The sequence below is a fragment of the Mauremys mutica genome, unplaced genomic scaffold, assembly GCF_020497125.1.
Source record: "Mauremys mutica isolate MM-2020 ecotype Southern unplaced genomic scaffold, ASM2049712v1 Super-Scaffold_100301, whole genome shotgun sequence".
Classification (NCBI taxonomy): Eukaryota; Metazoa; Chordata; order Testudines; family Geoemydidae; genus Mauremys; species Mauremys mutica.
The window spans coordinates 205095-221163 of NW_025423308.1; the positions used below are offsets into that span (position 1 = coordinate 205095).

Sequence of the window (16069 nt, forward strand, 5' to 3'; positions counted from 1 at the left end):
CTCCTGTCGCACTCCCCCCGCCCCAGCAACCTCCAAAGCAGAGTCTCAATTCCCCTCCCCCACTGCTGCTCTTCCTTAGGTAACGAGAACCCCACCCAGACACCCAAAAGGGGGGACACACTTTCTGCTTTCCACAACCAACTTTCTCCCTCCTCTCTTTCTACCCCGCCCCTGCAGCCCCCTTCCCCATGTCTGGCCACGCGCTCCCAGCTCAGGGTGACCACACTCCCCATCGGGGCAGGCTCTGCTCAGCCCGGCTCCCCATAGCCTGCACTAAACATGTGGGGCCCAACCCCAAAACTTACTCATATTTTACCCCAATGGCCCCAAACTGCCGCTTTTAATATATGCAAATAAGGTGCTGCCACACTCAGGCCTCTCCCCAGCTCTGCCGTGGAGCCACCCGGCAGAGAACCAGGTGATATTTAAATTAGCCAGGACGCCGCTCAGTCATTGCCCTCTGCTCCCAGCAGGTGGCGCCGGAGAGCTCCGAGCTCGCTCAATTCCCTTTCTCGCGTCGGCTTCAGCCCCCGGGTTACAAACGCACCAACCGGGGAGCAGGAGTGCGGGGCTGCTCCAGGGTGACCAGATGTCCCATGTTTAAAGGGACAGGCCGGTCTGGGAGGACTTTTTCTTATATAGGAGCCTATTACCCCCCACCCCCATCCTGTTTTCCACAGTTTCTTCAATGTCACCCTATGGGGCAGCTCTGCGGGGACGGACTTGCACACTTGGGAGCCATCAGCCGGATCCGCGTGCCTGGGAAGCTGCGTCCCTCCAGAGGCGCTTGAGAAGCCAAAGGGGCCGTGGGTGAGTTTGTGATGAGGTGAGTGTGAAGTGTGGAAGGGGGAGGGTGTCAAGAGGAGGTTTTGAGAGGAAAAAAGGTGCTGCTGAGCTGGTAGGGGAGGGCAAGGTCCCAGGCGGGTGTTGTGTGAGGAGCTGTGTAGGCCCGGAAAGGCGTCCTGCTGGGCAAGGGCAGGTGAGGAGGGCCAGGGCTTTTTCCAGGGCTGTTGCTGCGGCCAAAGCCTTTGGGAAGCAGAAGAGGGCCAGGGGTGTTGTTGCCTCTGGGGCCCATGCGACGGTGTAGGTGAATGCTGACCATAGCTGGTCTGTGGGAGCTGGGACCACTTCCTGTGGCTCTTTCCTCGTTAGTATAGTGGTGAGTATCCCCGCCTGTCACACGGGAGACTGGGGTTCGATTCCCTGACGGGGAGGGTGACCCCTTTTGAAGGGGGGACAAAGAAATCCCTGACCTGCCCACCACATGCCTTGCATTCTCCTTCCACGGCCACTTCCCTTCGCACCCCGCACTGATGACTTTCACCTCCAGAGAGATAATTACCTCGCAAGGACACGCTCGCCCTAGCTAAAGCCTCCGCCGGGGCCTGCCCGTGGGGGCACGTTTCAGAGCGGCAAAGGGAAATAGGCTGGCCAGGGGCATGAGGACAATGGCCCAGACAAACAGGGAGGGACTTGGTCCAGGGGTGGAGGAAGACAGAAAAAGGGACAGGCATGGGATTGGCTTCCTGTCTTTTTTCCTTTGCTCAGCATTTGACCTGTGACTGTAATGGGGAGACTTGAGAAAGACCTGTGGCCGCCAGAAAACCTGCGTCTTTTCCGCTGGGCTGCTGCCTGCGCTCCCAGCGCCTGGCCGTGATCGTATAGTGGTTAGTACTCTGCGCCGTTGTTGGTGTCACTGGACGTAGCTACCAGGTAACTCGGGGGGGGGTGGAAGACCACGAGTGTCGATGAAGCCCCCCTGCTCTGGGTCTAAGTGAGCCACAGTAACTCCATCTTGTGAACTTTAAGCAACCTACATACTAACAGCCTAAAAGCAGAATAGGTGAGAGTCAGCTTTTCTAGCAGACAGCTGCGATCCTGCTTAAACTAACAAAAGTAGTGATAAGATGGGGAGGAAAGGGGGAGAAGTCTTCATGTGCCTGAGCTGACAAGGCCAACAGATAAACATGCGGATGAGAACTTTTCTAACAAGCTATAATGTAATGCCTAATGTAGCTGCAGTTAACAAGGGAGGGGTAGGGGGGGAATGAAACAAAGGCTTTTACAAACAGGTTGACATATAAAAAGGGAAAATTGCTTGTTTTTGTTGCGCTGGATTTGAGATACTGTTTCTCCTAGTGCCTGCTTTGAGATCTCAAATAAACTTTGTTTTGCTTCTCCACCTTGGTGTGTTTATTGGAGCGAAGCACAGCGGGCAGCGAACCACTGTTGCTGTCGCCTCAGGCCTTTGTGCCGGCAACAGTTTTGGCATCCCTGGGTGGGCTCGAGGCAAAATTTAGCCTTGCCCGGATCCCTCCTGGTGGCCGACGGATTGCGACAACGACCGACGCCCAGCGCGCACCGGTGACTTCATCGGGGGCCTCGGCGGAGACGTGGTTTGGTCAACCCCGGAGGGCACAACGGTGCAACGCACAGATAAGTGGAGAAGCAGCTGCGGGCGACGGTGAGGAACCGGTCCTGTGGATATGGTAGGAACGGTCCAGTGGTGTGGACTTTTTGCCTATTAGGACCTGGGGACGCCCAGTGTCTTCATATTCTTAGAGTATGGGACAGGGACAGAGTACAGCCGGCAGAACACAGTGTACACCCCTAGAATGCATTCTAGCCCACTGGGATGTGTTCTCATCAGATTCAATGCTTAGAAGTAAACTAAAAAGGTTCTGTACAGTTGACTGGCCTCAATATCAGCTAGAGGACCAGGAAAGGTGGCCACCAGAAGGATCACTTAATTACAACACGATCCTTCAATTACTTTTGTTTTGTCAGCGAACTGGTAAATGGAATGAACATCTCTATGCATATATGTTTATGATGTTAAGAAATAGGACTGATATTTTATATAAGTGCCATTTGACTCCGACAGACTCGGTAGTAACTGCTGCTAATCCCCAGAACCCTCCCACGGTTGTAATGGCAGAATCGGTGTCCCCTTCGGCTCCAACACCCCCACAGGTTCCAGGGAATGCCCCCTCGGTGGGATTGTATCCGTTGATTACTGAGAATGTGGTAGCCCGTCCTGGAACACAGGAGCGTGCAGCCCAGATTGTGCCAGTGTACTCTCATGTTCCTTTTAATCCTGTACACCTAGCTGCCTTTAAGGCAGAAGCAGGGGAATTCTCAATTAATCCAGGTCGGTTCATTTCAATCTTTGAAGGGTGTCTAGCTAGCCATAAGCCTGACTGGGATGATTGCAACATACTTATGAGAACTTTGTTGTCTGAAGTGGAACGGAGTCAAGTTATAGCTAAAGCTAGAGAGGAGGCACAAAGAAGGTATAATGAGGATAGAGAAGGAAAACCCTTGCCAGAAGCTGTTGTCCCCACAGTGGACCCCGGGTGGAATCCGAATGAGGAGGGGGGTTTGAGGATGCTTAACTCCTATAAGGAATTGCTTATGTATGGCCTCAGGCACTCGGCTGTCCAACATAACAACTGGGCAAAGCCGTATGAGCTAATCCAGGAATCAAAAGAGAGTCCAGTGGCTTTTCTACAGCTCATTCGGGACTCCATCCGGCAAAGTACTAGCGCAGACCCAGACGATCAGACAACTGAGGCAATCATAAAGGGTATCTTTACTAGCCATGCGGCCCCTGATATTAAAAGGAAATTGCAGAAAAAGGAGGATTTAATGGGAATGTCTATGGCTCAGATTTTGGAGACTGCCAACAGGGCTTATGCCCTTAGAGAGGGAGAGAAGGAAAAAAGGCAAATGAAGATGATGTTAGCGGCGGTGCAGGCCGGCGGCAGAGGAAAGTCACAGAAAGGTGAAAGGGGCCGGGGAATGAGAGGCCGTGGACGTGGGCGCCCCGGTCCCCAGGAAAGGCGTTTGGGTCGCAACCAGTGTGCCATATGCCGGAAGGAGGGACATTGGAAAAATGAGTGCCCTGAAAGGGAAGATACCCCCATGATGACAGCAGAGGATCAAGATTAGGGGTGTCAGGGGAGACGGACCATCCTGCCCCCGGAACCCCGAGTAAAAATGAGGGTGGGAAATTCAGAAATAGACTTTTTAGTAGACTCTGGAGCAGCATGAACTGCCGTGAATCAACCCCTTCAGCTGCCAGTAGCAGAGTCCCTTACAGTGGTTGGTGCCACGGGGAAAAGAACCAAGTGCCCAGTATATGCCCCAGCAGAATGTGCCTTGGGAAACACAACTATATCTCACAAGCTGGTTTACCTCCCTGACTGTCCAACACCCCTATTAGGACGGGACCTGCTTTGTCGTTTGGGTGCCACTCTGCATTTTACTCAAGATGATATAACCCTTACCTTACCCCCTGAGAATGCCTGGATAATGGCCCTTGCAGTTGAACCCTCAGCCATGCAAGCCCCAGAGTGGAGCCAGTGGGAGGACCAGGTGTATCCCCTTGCCTGGGCATCACGGGTCCCCGGAAGGGCAACCCATCACACCCCTGTTAAGGTTCAACTCCTCCCAGGAAAAAGCCCAGTGCGGATCAAACAGTATCCAATTAAAAGGGAAGCCAGAGAGGGACTGCAAAAGACTATAGATCGATTCCTAGAGCATGGGGTACTACGAGAATGCCAATCAGCTTGGAACACCCCCATCCTGCCCGTGCAAAAGCCCGATGGGACGTATCGGCTGGTACAGGACTTGAGAGCAGTCAATGAGCGGGTTAAGACTCTGCACCCCCTTGTTCCAAATCCATATACACTGTTAGCCTCTATAGGGGGGCAGTATACTCATTTTTCAGTCCTAGATTTGAAGGATGCTTTCTTTACAATTCCAGTTGATACCCAATCTCAGGAGATTTTCTCCTTCGAGTGGGAAGACACTGGAAGGGTTAAAAAACAGCTCTGCTGGACTGTGTTGGCACAGGGATTTAAAAACTCCCCTTCGCTTTTCGGCCAGGCGCTGGCCAAAGACCTGCAGGAGTGGAATACTCCGGACGGGATCCTCCTCCTGCAGTATGTAGACGACCTGTTAATTGCGGCTGTGGGATTAACCCCTTGCCTCCAAGCCACTGTGAGCCTCCTGAACTTTGTTGGGCTCCGAGGATACCGGGTGGCTCGGAACAAGGCTCAAATTGCCCTCTCAGAAGTACAGTGCTTAGGGTTTCACATAAGGCAAGGAGAACGGCAGCTCTCTAACGAAAGAAAGGAGGCTATTTGCCAGATTCCTATCCCAAGCAACCGGAAAAGGCTTAGGGCATTTCTGGGCATGGCAGGCTTTTGCAGAATGTGGATCCCAGAGTTTGGACTGTGGGCAAAACCTCTGTATGAATGTGTTAAGGGAGCGGATCATGACCCCTTTCACTGGTCCCCAAAAGCGGACAGGGCATTTAAAATCTTAAAGAGGAAGTTAATGGAGGCTCCAGCCCTGGGTTTACCGGATCTATCTAAGCCGTTCCAACTGTATGTACATGAGAGAAAAGGGGTAGCCCTGGGAATGCTTACTCAGCTGTTAGGTGCTTGGAAACGTCCTGTAGCCTACTTTTCCAAACAACTGGATCAAGTTGCCAAGGGGTGGCCAGCATGCTTGCGGGCGGTCGCAGCCATGGCCCTGGTGCTTGGGGAAGCTGAAAAATTAACACTGGGAGGAACTGTTCAAGTGTATACTCCCCACATGGTCCAAGCCCTGCTGGACACTAAGGGTGGTCTCTGGCTCACTCAGGCTCGGGTGGCTCGGTACCAGGCAAAATTGTTAGAGAACTCTGAAGTTACCTTGCAAACCTGTCCCACCCTTAATCCAGCTACCCTGCTACCAGAAACAGAAAAGCAGGAACATGACTGTCTGGATGTCATAGATGCCCAATACTCCAGCCGCCCAGATTTAAAAGATCAACCGCTCTCAAATGCAGACTGTGAGTGGTATACTGATGGGAGCAGTGCTGTCATAGATGGGCAAAGGAGGGCGGGCTATGCTGTTGTGACCCTCTACGATACAGTGGAAGCAGAGAGTTTACCTGCTGGAACATCTGCCCAGCTTGCTGAACTAGTGACCTTAACCCGTGCACTTGAACTGGCAAAAGACAAACGGGTTAATATTTTTACTGACTCAAAATATGTTTTTGGGGTATTGCATGCTCACGCTGGTCTGTGGAAACAAAGGGGAATGTTAACTGCTCAGGGTTTTCCGGTCAAGCATGGGTCTCAAATTCTCCAGCTTTTAGAAGCAGTACAGCTCCCCTCAGCAGTAGCAGTGATGCATTGCAAAGCTCACCAGAAGGAGGACCAGGATGTAACCAAGGGCAACGCTAGAGCAGACAGGGAAGCCAAGCGTGCTGCTACCCTGAAATCACCAACAGAGGAGAATGCCCAAATGCATGCCCTCATTCCATCAGTAGGTGAGCTTGCAGCCCCTAAGTACTCCTCTGAGGACAGAAACCTGGCTGACAGGCTTGGTCTCCAGGAAAAAGAGGGATGGTTTTACTCCACAGAGGGAAAAGTCCTCCTGCCCAAGGGCTTAATCCGACCAGTGCTGCAAAAACTGCATCAAACCACCCACGCAGGCAGGGAGGCTCTTACTCAGCTCATGAGCAAGTATTTTCTAACCTCTTGACTTAGACCCCTAGCATCCCAGGTACAGGCTGAATGCCTACTCTGCCAAAAGAATAACCCTCGACCAGGAGTGCCAGTGCTGCCAGCTACCTTGGAACCTACCCCAGGCCCAGGATTGGTGTGGCAAATAGACTTTACTGAGTTTCCTAGAACCCAAGGGTACAGGTATCTCCTCGTCATGGTGGATCGATTCAGTGGATGGCCCGAAGCCTTCCCATGTCGTAACAACACCGCCAAAACAGTGGCTCTTAAGTTTGTCAAGGAGATCATTCCCCGCTTTGGGCTCCCCGAGTGGATGGAATCTGACAATGGGGCACACTTTACATCTCAAATTGTTCAAAGGATTTCAGATGTCTTGCAAATCTCCTGGAAGCTCCACACACCGTGGCGACCACAGGCCAGTGGTGTAGTGGAACATACTAATCAGACACTCAAGCGACACCTCTCTAAGATTTGCCAGGAAGCCTCTCTTAAGTGGCCTGATGCTTTGCCCCTTGTGTTACTCCGCATTCGTGCTCTCCCCAAGGGCAGGTTAGGGATTAGTCCCTTCGAGATTATGTTTGGAAGGGCATGGCCTCTGGATGGTACACCGGTTCTGTTAGGGGAGTGGGAGGTAGGCTGCGGGTTTTTGTCTCAGTACATATGCTCTCTGTCTGCTGTTCTTTCTTCTCTTCACAGGTATACCAAAGATTCACAGCCTCCTCTACTGGATACCCCGGTCCACTCCTTGCAGCCAGGCGATTCTGTACTCGTTCGGACCTGGAAGGATGAGCCTCTCCAAGAGAAGTGGAAGGGACCCTACACCGTCCTGCTTGTTTCCCACATGGTGGCAAAGGTCGAAGGACACAAGAACTGGATTCATCACTCTCGACTGAAAGCAGTGCCTGCTCCTGAACAGTGGACTGTGCAGCCTGCTAAAGAAGCAGCTTCTAGCGACGATTTGGGACTTAAACTGCTATTCAAAAGACAATAAGGGTCGCTGGGAATGCCCTGTGATCTCTCTGAACAGCCACAGCGCACTTCCCACGAGCACCCTGAGCATTGGTTTTATCTATTCACAGAAGGCCGACCTAATTTCTGGTCCTGGTCCTTTTATTTTCTGCTTTGTTTGGTGGCTTTCATTCTTATCCATTGGGCATTTGGGTTGCTGTAATTGCCAGTATGGGTTCAGGTTTAGGGTCTTTTACAACATTCTTTTTTGTCACAGAGGTATTCCTTCTGTTCCCTCCTGTTACACCCACAGCACATGCAGAATGGGGACCTCTCCCTACAGATATGGCTACCAATACATATGAAGCCCTGAAAATTGCTTTTGCCCGTGAGTTTAATCTCTCCAACTGTTGGATATGTGCCCAGATTCCCCATCATTCAGCGGGGCTGCCCTGGCGTGCCATTCCCCAAAATTGGTCTGATATTTGCCAGGAAATATTGATAACTTCTTATAATATACGGCAGCCTTTTATGTCGGGCAGAGTTGGAGGAAACCTAAGCCATAATTGTTCTCAGGAGCGCTTTTATAGTTTGACCAACAGCTCCTGGCAACCCTTTGGCAACCTCTTACAGAAACCTACCCCCATCAGACTCCGGGTTGTACCCCAAGGTCTGCTTTGTTTTAGGGAGCCTTCTTCACCTAATGCCCTTTGGTTTGCAGGTAATAGTTCCTGTCACTATTACTTGTCTCCAACAACTAATGTTACAATCCCCTTTCTCAACAGCACTGGCCAGGATACTGGGGAAGGACTCCAGTACTGGCCCCCTCATATTGCCACCCAGCGCCAGCAGGGGATTAATGGGCTGGTTGCTAATGGACAGGCATTTTTTATGTGTGGCCGTAATGCCTACAAGTGGCTCCCACATGGGTGGCATGGAAGTTGCTATAAAGGATTCCTTGCCCCTCCCCTCCGTGTTGTGGCCCACGCTCCCTCAGGTCGCTCCAGTTACTACCGGTCCCTGAGAGCTACCCTTGAACCCATCGGTGAGGGAGACAGGTTTGGAATGATATTCCTCCCTTCTTATGGAGTAGGGCGAATGGCCCAACTTTATAAGAGACTTTCTGTATTCCTTACTCAATTTGCCAATGACACCCTGGCCATAGACAAAGGCATAAGTTCTGAGTTATACCAACTCCGGTTATTATCCCTGCAAAATCGCCAGGCCCTGGATTATATTTTGGCCTCACGGGGCGGGGTCTGTGCCCTTATTGGGGACGAATGTTGTATTTATGTCCCAGAATCTTCACAGGATATTAACAAGCACATCCTGTCAGCTGAACGGGCCTTTAACCTGTGGAAGGCCCAGGAAGCAGAACCTACTATTTTTGATTCCCTCTGGGGTTGGTTACCTGATCTAGGGGGATTAGGGGGAGGTATTGTTCGCCTCCTGCTCACAGGTATTGTAATCTGTTTTGTTCTCTTTCTTTTGCTCGCTTGCTGTAAAGCACTTATACATAAGCTTTGTACCCCCCATTCCCCAGATGTTCCCTTGTGCCCCTTAATTGATGACCCTGATTGTATGGAACTTAATCACTTTTTGTCTTCAGAGTATGAGAAAACTCTGCCAAAGGTTGTTGAGTGTTCTCAAAGGAGGAATTGTTGGTGTCACTGGGCGTAGCTACCAGGTAACTTGGGGGGGTGGAAGACCATGAGTGTCGATGAAGCCCCCCTGCTCTGGGTCTAAGTGAGCCACAGTAACTCCATCTTGTGAACTTTAACCAACCTAAATGCTAACAGCCTAAAAGCAGAATATGTGAGAGTCAGCTTTTCTAGCAGACAGCTGCGGTCCTGTTTAACTAGCAAAAATAGTGATAAGAGGGGGAGAAGTCTTCATGTGCCTGAGCTGACAAGGCCAACAGATAAACATGCGGATGAGAACTTTTCTAACAAGCTATAATGTAATGCCTAATGTAGCTGCAGTTAACAAGGGAGGGGTAGGGGGGAATGAAACAAAGGCTTTAACAAACAGCTTGACATATAAAAAGGGAAAATTGCTTGTTTTTGTTGCGCTGGATTTGAGATACTGTTTCTCCTAGTGCGTGCTTTGAGATCTCAAATAAACTTTGTTTTGCTTCTCCACCTTGGTGTGTTTATTGGAGCGAAGCACAGCGGGCAACGAACCACTGTTGTTGTCGCCTCAGGCCTTTGTGCCGGCAACACCCTGGCCGCAGCAACCGCAGTTCGAATCCAGATCATGACATTGCTTTTTGGGGGGGAGGGGCTATCCTGCAGCACGCCTCGTGGCTCAGTCTGATGGCGTCCGTTTGCAAAGAGAGCCATCAGCCGGTCCTTAGTTTCTGCTTGGTAAAGGCAAGTCAGTGGGGTTCATCGGTCAGAAAAAGAGTCCCAGGACTTCTTGCTGGGCGCCAGGGTCCAAAAGCAGCGCATTCCCTCCTGGAAAGGGCTGTGTTTCGAATATCCGTTCAGTGCGCATTGAAGGGAAGGATCTGCGTGCCTGGGAAGCTGCGTCCCTCCAGAGGCGCTTGAGAAGCCAAAGGGGCCGTGGGTGAGTTTGTGATGAGGTGAGTGTGAAGTGTGGAAGGGGGAGGGTGTCAAGAGGAGGTTTTGAGAGGAAAAAAGGTGCTGCTGAGCTGGTAGGGGAGGGCAAGGTGTTGTGTGAGGAGCTGTGTAGGCCCGGAAAGGCGTCCTGCTGGGCAAGGGCAGGTGAGGAGGGCCAGGGCTTTTCCCAGGGCTGTTGCTGCGGCCAAAGCCTTTGGGAAGCAGAAGAGGGCCAGGGGTGTTGTTGCCTGCTGGGGCCCATGCGACGGTGTAGGTGTATGCTGACCATAGCTGGTCTATGGGAGCTGGGGCCACTCACCGTGCCCCTTTCCTCGTTAGTATAGTGGTGAGTATCCCCGCCTGTCACGCGGGAGACCGGGGTTCGATTCCCTGACGGGGAGGGGGACCCCTTTTGAAGGGGGGGACAAAGAAATCCCTGGCCTGCCCACCCCATGCCTTCCATTCTCCTTCTACGGCCACTTCCCTTCACACCCCGCACTGATGGCTTTCACCTCCAGAGAGACAATTACCTCGCAAGGACATGCTCGCCCTAGCCAAAGCCTCCCCCGGGCCCAGCTTCGGGGCCTGCACGTGGGGGCACGTTTCAGAGCGGCAAAGGGAAATAGGCTGGCCAGGGGCATGAGGACAATGACCCAGACAAACGGGGAGGGACTTGGTCCAGGGGTGGAGGAAGACAGAAAAAGGGACAGGCATGGGATTGGCTTCCTCTCTTTTTTCCTTTGCTCAGCATTTGACCTGTGACTGTAATGGGGAGACTTGAGAAAGACCTGTGGCCGCCGGCGAGGTAGGTGGCCGCCCCGAGAGCGCAGAGATGAGCATTTTCCAGTGGGGTGCTAGCCTGCACCCCCAGCGCCTGGCCGTGATCGTACAGTGGTTAGTACTCTGCGCCGTAGCCGCAGCAACCTTGTTTCGAATCCGGGTCACGGCACTGCTTTTTGGTGGGGAGGGGCTATCCTGCAGCACGCCTCGTGGTTTTTCCATCCTGGTGTTACAGAGATAGTGTACTTTCTTTCTTTCTTTTAATAAAATCCTTTTCTTTTTAGAACCTGATTGATTTTTTCCCTTGTTTGGATTTTCAGGGGAAGTGGAGGGGGAAAAGTGAATCCCTCTTTGTTTGATTCAAGGAGTTTGAATCAAGGTATCTTTCCCAACAACTAGGAGAGGGGGAAGAAGGTGGGGGAATGGTTTATTTCCCGTAGGGTTAAGAGTCAAGGAGTTTGGATCTGTGTTCCCCAGGGAAGGTTTGGGGGAACAGGGCGTGTGATAGACACTGGAACTTCTAGAGGGTGGCAGCTTTACCAGATCTAAACTAGGATTTAAGTTGAGAGGGGCCCATGCAGGTCCCCATCTTGTGGATGCTAAAGTTCGAAGTGGGGAATAAACCTATGACGGGGCAATGCCCGCATACTCCGAGCCTGTCGACTAAGGGCTCCTGATGAGCGTGGTGGACGGGAGAGCCGGCCATCTGACTTTTGGCCTTGCTGCCCGTAGCGGTCAGGCCAAAAAATCAAAATCCATCCTCCCCAGGCCCACAGCCACCCAGGGGCTCCTCTGCACCATCTTGCCTCCACGAGTGCCGCACTCTGACCAGCTGAACCAGGCAAGCCACGGGAAACTTCTCAAGGTCTTCCCCTGGTGTGGGCTTGGATGCGAAAAGCACCTGGCCGTTCATCAGCTGTTGCAAGAAGTGTGCAGAGTAGGAGTAGCGATGGGGCTGTAGCTTTCCACAGCATCTCAATTTGGGCAGCTTTCCATTCCCCTTTTCTGTGTAATGTCCCTCCCATGGGTTTCACTTGCGGAGCTGTACGACTCTGGCAGGGTGGCCATTTAGAAATCTTTTCCTTGCTTTTCTTTTTCGCCTGGCCCCAGCGTTAGGACCGTTTGGGTGTTTCAGTGTGTGTGTTTTCCCATTTGGAGGCATTTGGAAGTTTGGAAGGGGAGCCGAAAGAGGAGTCTTTTTCACAAGCAAGTTGGCTTTCTGCACAGGTAGGGCCCTTGGCCGTAAAGCTTAGCTCCGTCAGTGCGTCTGCATGGGGTTCCTCCAGTGCCTCAAGAGCCCGTGCTAAACTCTCGGTGTGGGCGTTTGGCTTGCGCCAGTCAGAGTGCGGTGCCTGCGTCTTCCCAGAGCTGGCTCCCGTGAGGCGCGCATAACTTGGGAGGAAAGGGGTAGAAGAGAAAGCAAGTGAAGCTGACTTGGAGTGGTGGTGCCCCTGGGCGGAGTGGTCCTCCTGCTCCTTCCTGTCGGAGGGGTGGGCTTGGGGGGTCTGGCTGTGGGCGGTGGGAGGATGGTGTCCAGGGAAGTCCCAAAGGTCACCCTGCGCCGGCGGAGTGTGAAGCCTCTCCCCTAGGTTGGGGTGCCGAGTATTAAGCCTTCCTCTGTGGCTTGGGCTGGGGAGCGTGATCCGGCGTCGGGTACATTTGGGTGGAGCCGGCGGCCGGCAAGAATTCGGGCCATCAGGTCAACCGCCTGTGGACAATGGGGGCGAGCCAGCAGGCCTGCGATTTTGGCTTCGCGGGCGTGCAGCTCAAGCCTGGCCTCCTATGAGCCTGGAAGGCAGCTGGCCGGGCTCACCCGTCTCCAAGTTCCTTTCAGGCAGCAGGTGGAGCGAGGAGCCCAGGGAGGGGAGCCCAAGGAGGTGTCAGGAGCTTGGTGCTGCCCGGCGCCTGTGCCCAGCAGGGCTCTTGCCCGCTCCCGGCCCACCAGGTTTTGGCCTCTGCCACCCCTAGCAGTCAGCCAAAAGAGCAGAAGCCACCCTGTCCCTCCCGGAGTGGCCAGCATGGGGCTTGAACCCATGACCTTGGCGTTATTAGCACCATGCTCTAACCAACTGAGCTAGCCGGCCAACAGCAAGGCCTGTCTTGCCTGACCCTTTTGGAAGGAGTCACTGGCTGGCGCGGGGAACGATGTGGCCTCCGTTATCGAATGGATGGATCGAGACACCACCTACCAAGGTAGGGGAATTAGCTCAAGTGGTAGAGCGCTCGCTTTGCATGCGAGAGGCAGCGGGATCAATGCCCGCATTCTCCAGCGGCAAGGCAGCGGGACCTTCTCTTGCCCTTCTTTTAGAAGCCATGGACAGTCAGCCGGCTCAGCTCCTCCAGTGGCCTCCATCCCTCTCCCCGCTTGGCCTCCCAGAAAGCCAGCCCTTGCGGAGCACAAAGCTCTTCCTCCCCGGCCCTTCTCCCCCTTGCGCTGACTGGGAGGCTGGAGACAGCTGGGGGAAGTTAGCTCAAATGGAAGAGCATGGGAGAAGTAGTCAGACCCATACACACATTCTCCAGCCTGCTCTGCTCTGCTCTGCTGTGTTGGGCTCTAGTGGGGGACCTGCACCTTTCTTTCTGAGCTCTCACTGGAGCACAATCCCTTTCCTCCTCCCTCCCTGCTAGTCTACACCAAGCTCATTGGCCGGGAGGGAGAGCCACTCAAATACAGAATTACTCACATCCCAGGGTCCATGAAGGGAATGAGGAGATGGGCGGGGTGGCATGCGATACCAGCTCAGCTGAGACCGTGAGACCTCGCAGCCTCCTGATCTCAGGCAGCCTGGCAGCCGTGGAGCAGAGCAGAGCACGCAGACAGCTTGGAGACAGCCAAAGCGGGGAAGGGCTGCATTGGTCTGGAAGAGGGAGTCGGTGGCTGTCTATCCTGGCGGAGGCAGGGTCGTTTTGCTGTATGCTGGGCCAGGGGCCAGGGAGCCTGCTAGAGTTGCTGAGCTGGGCCTGCTCCTGGCTTTGCTTGGGTTAGAGGAAAGTGGTGAAGATAGGAACGGCCCTCCTGGGTGAGACCGATGGTCCAGCTAGGCCACTATCACATCTTCTGACAGTAACCGATGCCAGGCGCTTCAGAGGCAATGGCCAGAGCAGGCAATCGTCAAGTGATCTATCCCTGCGTTGTCTTCTGAAGCTTGGTGCTTGTTTCAGGGGCTAACTCTCAGCCCAGACACACTCCAGGGAGGGAGCGTTGGTGTTTGTGCCGAGGAGCGTGGCTGGGACTCGGACCCCCTTCCCCAGCTCTGGGTAGCGCCCCCCTTCCCCCCATTTCAGACTGTGTTCTGCTTAAGGCCACAGAGCCCTTGCCTTTTTTTGCCCGGTGCCTGAGAGTCAGGCCAGCTGTGGGGAATTAACTCAAGCGGCAGAGCGCTCGCTTTGCATGCAAGAGGTAGTGGGGGGCGATGCCCGCATTCTGCGAGCCTGTCGACTAAGGGCTCCTGATGAGCGTGGTGGACGGGAGAGTCGGCCATCTGACTTTTGGCCTTGCTGCCCGTAGCGGTCAAGCCGAAAAATCAAAAGCCATCCTCCCCAGGCTCACAGCCACCCAGGGGCTCCTCTGCACCATCTTGCCTGAGCCGGTGGAAGTGGAGCCTGGAACTGAGCTGATGATCTGAGGGTTATTTGCACTGTGCGCTTCACATGGAGGTGAAAACACGGGGCACAGATCTTTGAGCACAACCCTTGTCCTGAGGAATGGGCGGGGGCTGCATAAAGAAAGACCGGCTCTCCCTGGCGGGGCTGCAGCGTCTCTTGACAGGGTCCGTCCCACTGGCAATTCATACCATTGTTTTGAAAGCCTCCTTTTCTGGCCTGGCTCCCCTCCCTTTAGGGAGACTGGTAACCCCAAACTTCCCAGAAACCATCATAGCGAGGCCAATCTGAGCACAGAACCTGCTCAGTACCCTGGGGTGCAGCCCTGAACTCCGGCAATCAGCTACGCTCAGCTGCCCACCCAACAAGCGTTACACGCAGGAGCCTTCGTGCCCCGCGTGTTCAGGTCCCTCCCAGCACCAGCTTTAAACTCCGCTGCTCAGTTCTAAGCCTTGGCCACACGGGGGCAGCCTGGAGCTCAGCCAATGCCTCCCGTTGCTGGTTTCATTTCCCACTCCTCGTGGCAGGTTCACACCCCGCAGGCAGATCTCTGAATCGGAGCCGAACCGTTCCCCAAATCCAGCGCTTTAGCAGCAGCTTTGCTAGGAAAGCGCTGACGTCCCCAAGTAAAGTAAGAGCCAGAGCGCTGTGTCCAGGATCTTCTATTGGGCCCCTCACCGTGGTGTCTGTCAGGCACAAGGAGAAACCAGGGAAATGTTTTCATGGCGTTTAAGGGCAGAAGGGGCCATTAGCTCAGCTAGTCTGACCCCCAGATAAGAACATTGTGTGGAGGGAGTGGGAGGAAGGTTGTCTGGCAGATATGTAAAGGGGGACTGTGTCTCCCTGTCTGGCCCAGGCTCCTTGGAGGAAGTGATCTCAGTGTGTCTGGCTGTCTCCATTCCTCCCACCCATAAGAATCCCTGGTGTGTGGGTGCACCCTAGACCATTAAGGATCTCTGGTGGGTGGGTGTCTCTCTCCCCTAGTCAGGATCTCTGGGGTGTGGCTGTATAAAAAGAGACTTTGATGCACCCAGTCTGGGCTGCCATCATGGAACAGACCAGGTCCTTCTGTGGAGGGTTTGCGTTCCTCCAAGGACGTGATCTCAGTGTGTGTGGGTGTCCCTGGTCCTTGAACCCTTAACAATCCCTGGTGCATGGGTGCGCTGGGCCCCATTACAATCCCCTCTGTCTTACCCCCATGAGGGATCCGGTGGATGTGGGTGTTCTCCATGCTACTGGGGGTGTCTGGTGCCCCTGTCCCTCCTGGTTAATAGTGAATTGTGTGGGTGCCCCCCCCGCCCGTTAAGGATCTGTGTTGTGTGGATGCCCCCATTCTTCTCATTAAGAATGGTGCAACGGAGCATATGGGTGTCCCCCCCACCCCATGAACTAGCTCCCGTGTGTGGTTCCCCTGCCCCCATCCAGGCTCTGTGGGTTTCGCTGTTCCTCTTTTCAAGATCCGTGTTGCTTGGGTGCAAGTCAGATTCCCCAGCGTGTGGGTTCACCCATCCCCCCATCCAGGCTCTGTGGCGTAGGGGTGTCTAAAAAGAGACCGTGTCTCACTGTCTTGCCCAGGCTACGCTGCAGGGGCTATTCACAGGTGCGACCCCACTACTGATGAGCCCAGGAGTTTTGACCTGCTCCATTTCTGACCTG

At 53.8% G+C, this 16069-nt stretch overlaps 2 protein-coding genes and 3 non-coding genes across 6 annotated transcripts; 4 read left to right on the plus strand and 1 right to left on the minus strand.

The window, feature by feature from the left end:
- The first annotated feature begins 764 nt into the window (after positions 1 to 764).
- LOC123360744 lies at positions 765 to 9608 on the plus strand. 2 transcript variants are annotated; one of them, XM_045001263.1, is made up of 2 exons: positions 765 to 826; positions 7218 to 9608. In XM_045001263.1, the coding sequence occupies exon 2, from the start codon at positions 7701 to 7703 to the stop codon at positions 9147 to 9149; it is 1449 nt and encodes a 482-aa protein (XP_044857198.1). In that variant the 5' UTR covers positions 765 to 826; positions 7218 to 7700; the 3' UTR covers positions 9150 to 9608. The 2 variants fall into 2 exon arrangements, with proteins under 2 accessions (XP_044857198.1, XP_044857197.1); XM_045001262.1 differs by lacking the exon at positions 765 to 826 and adding an exon at positions 2448 to 2489.
- On the plus strand, positions 2198 to 4672 carry LOC123360745. Its single transcript, XM_045001264.1, has 2 exons — positions 2198 to 2464; positions 2885 to 4672. Exon 2 carries the CDS (start codon positions 2932 to 2934, stop codon positions 3949 to 3951), a length of 1020 nt encoding a protein of 339 aa, XP_044857199.1. The 5' UTR covers positions 2198 to 2464; positions 2885 to 2931; the 3' UTR covers positions 3952 to 4672.
- A 751-nt stretch (positions 9609 to 10359) lies between the features above and the next one.
- TRNAD-GUC lies at positions 10360 to 10431 on the plus strand. The gene has a single exon. It is a non-coding gene; the product is annotated as a tRNA-Asp (tRNA).
- A 2389-nt stretch (positions 10432 to 12820) lies between these two features.
- Positions 12821 to 12894, minus strand: TRNAI-AAU. Its single transcript has one exon. It is a non-coding gene; the product is annotated as a tRNA-Ile (tRNA).
- Positions 12895 to 13006: 112 nt separating this feature from the next.
- On the plus strand, positions 13007 to 13079 carry TRNAA-UGC. The gene has a single exon. It is a non-coding gene; the product is annotated as a tRNA-Ala (tRNA).
- Positions 13080 to 16069: the final 2990 nt, after the last annotated feature.

Bases quoted from the DNA above. Each gene is read 5' to 3' on its own strand.
- LOC123360745 (XM_045001264.1), top strand. From the start codon at position 2,932: ATGGCAGAATCGGTGTCCCCTTCGGCTCCAACACCCCCACAGGTTCCA.
- LOC123360744 (XM_045001263.1), top strand. From the start codon at position 7,701: ATGGGTTCAGGTTTAGGGTCTTTTACAACATTCTTTTTTGTCACAGAG.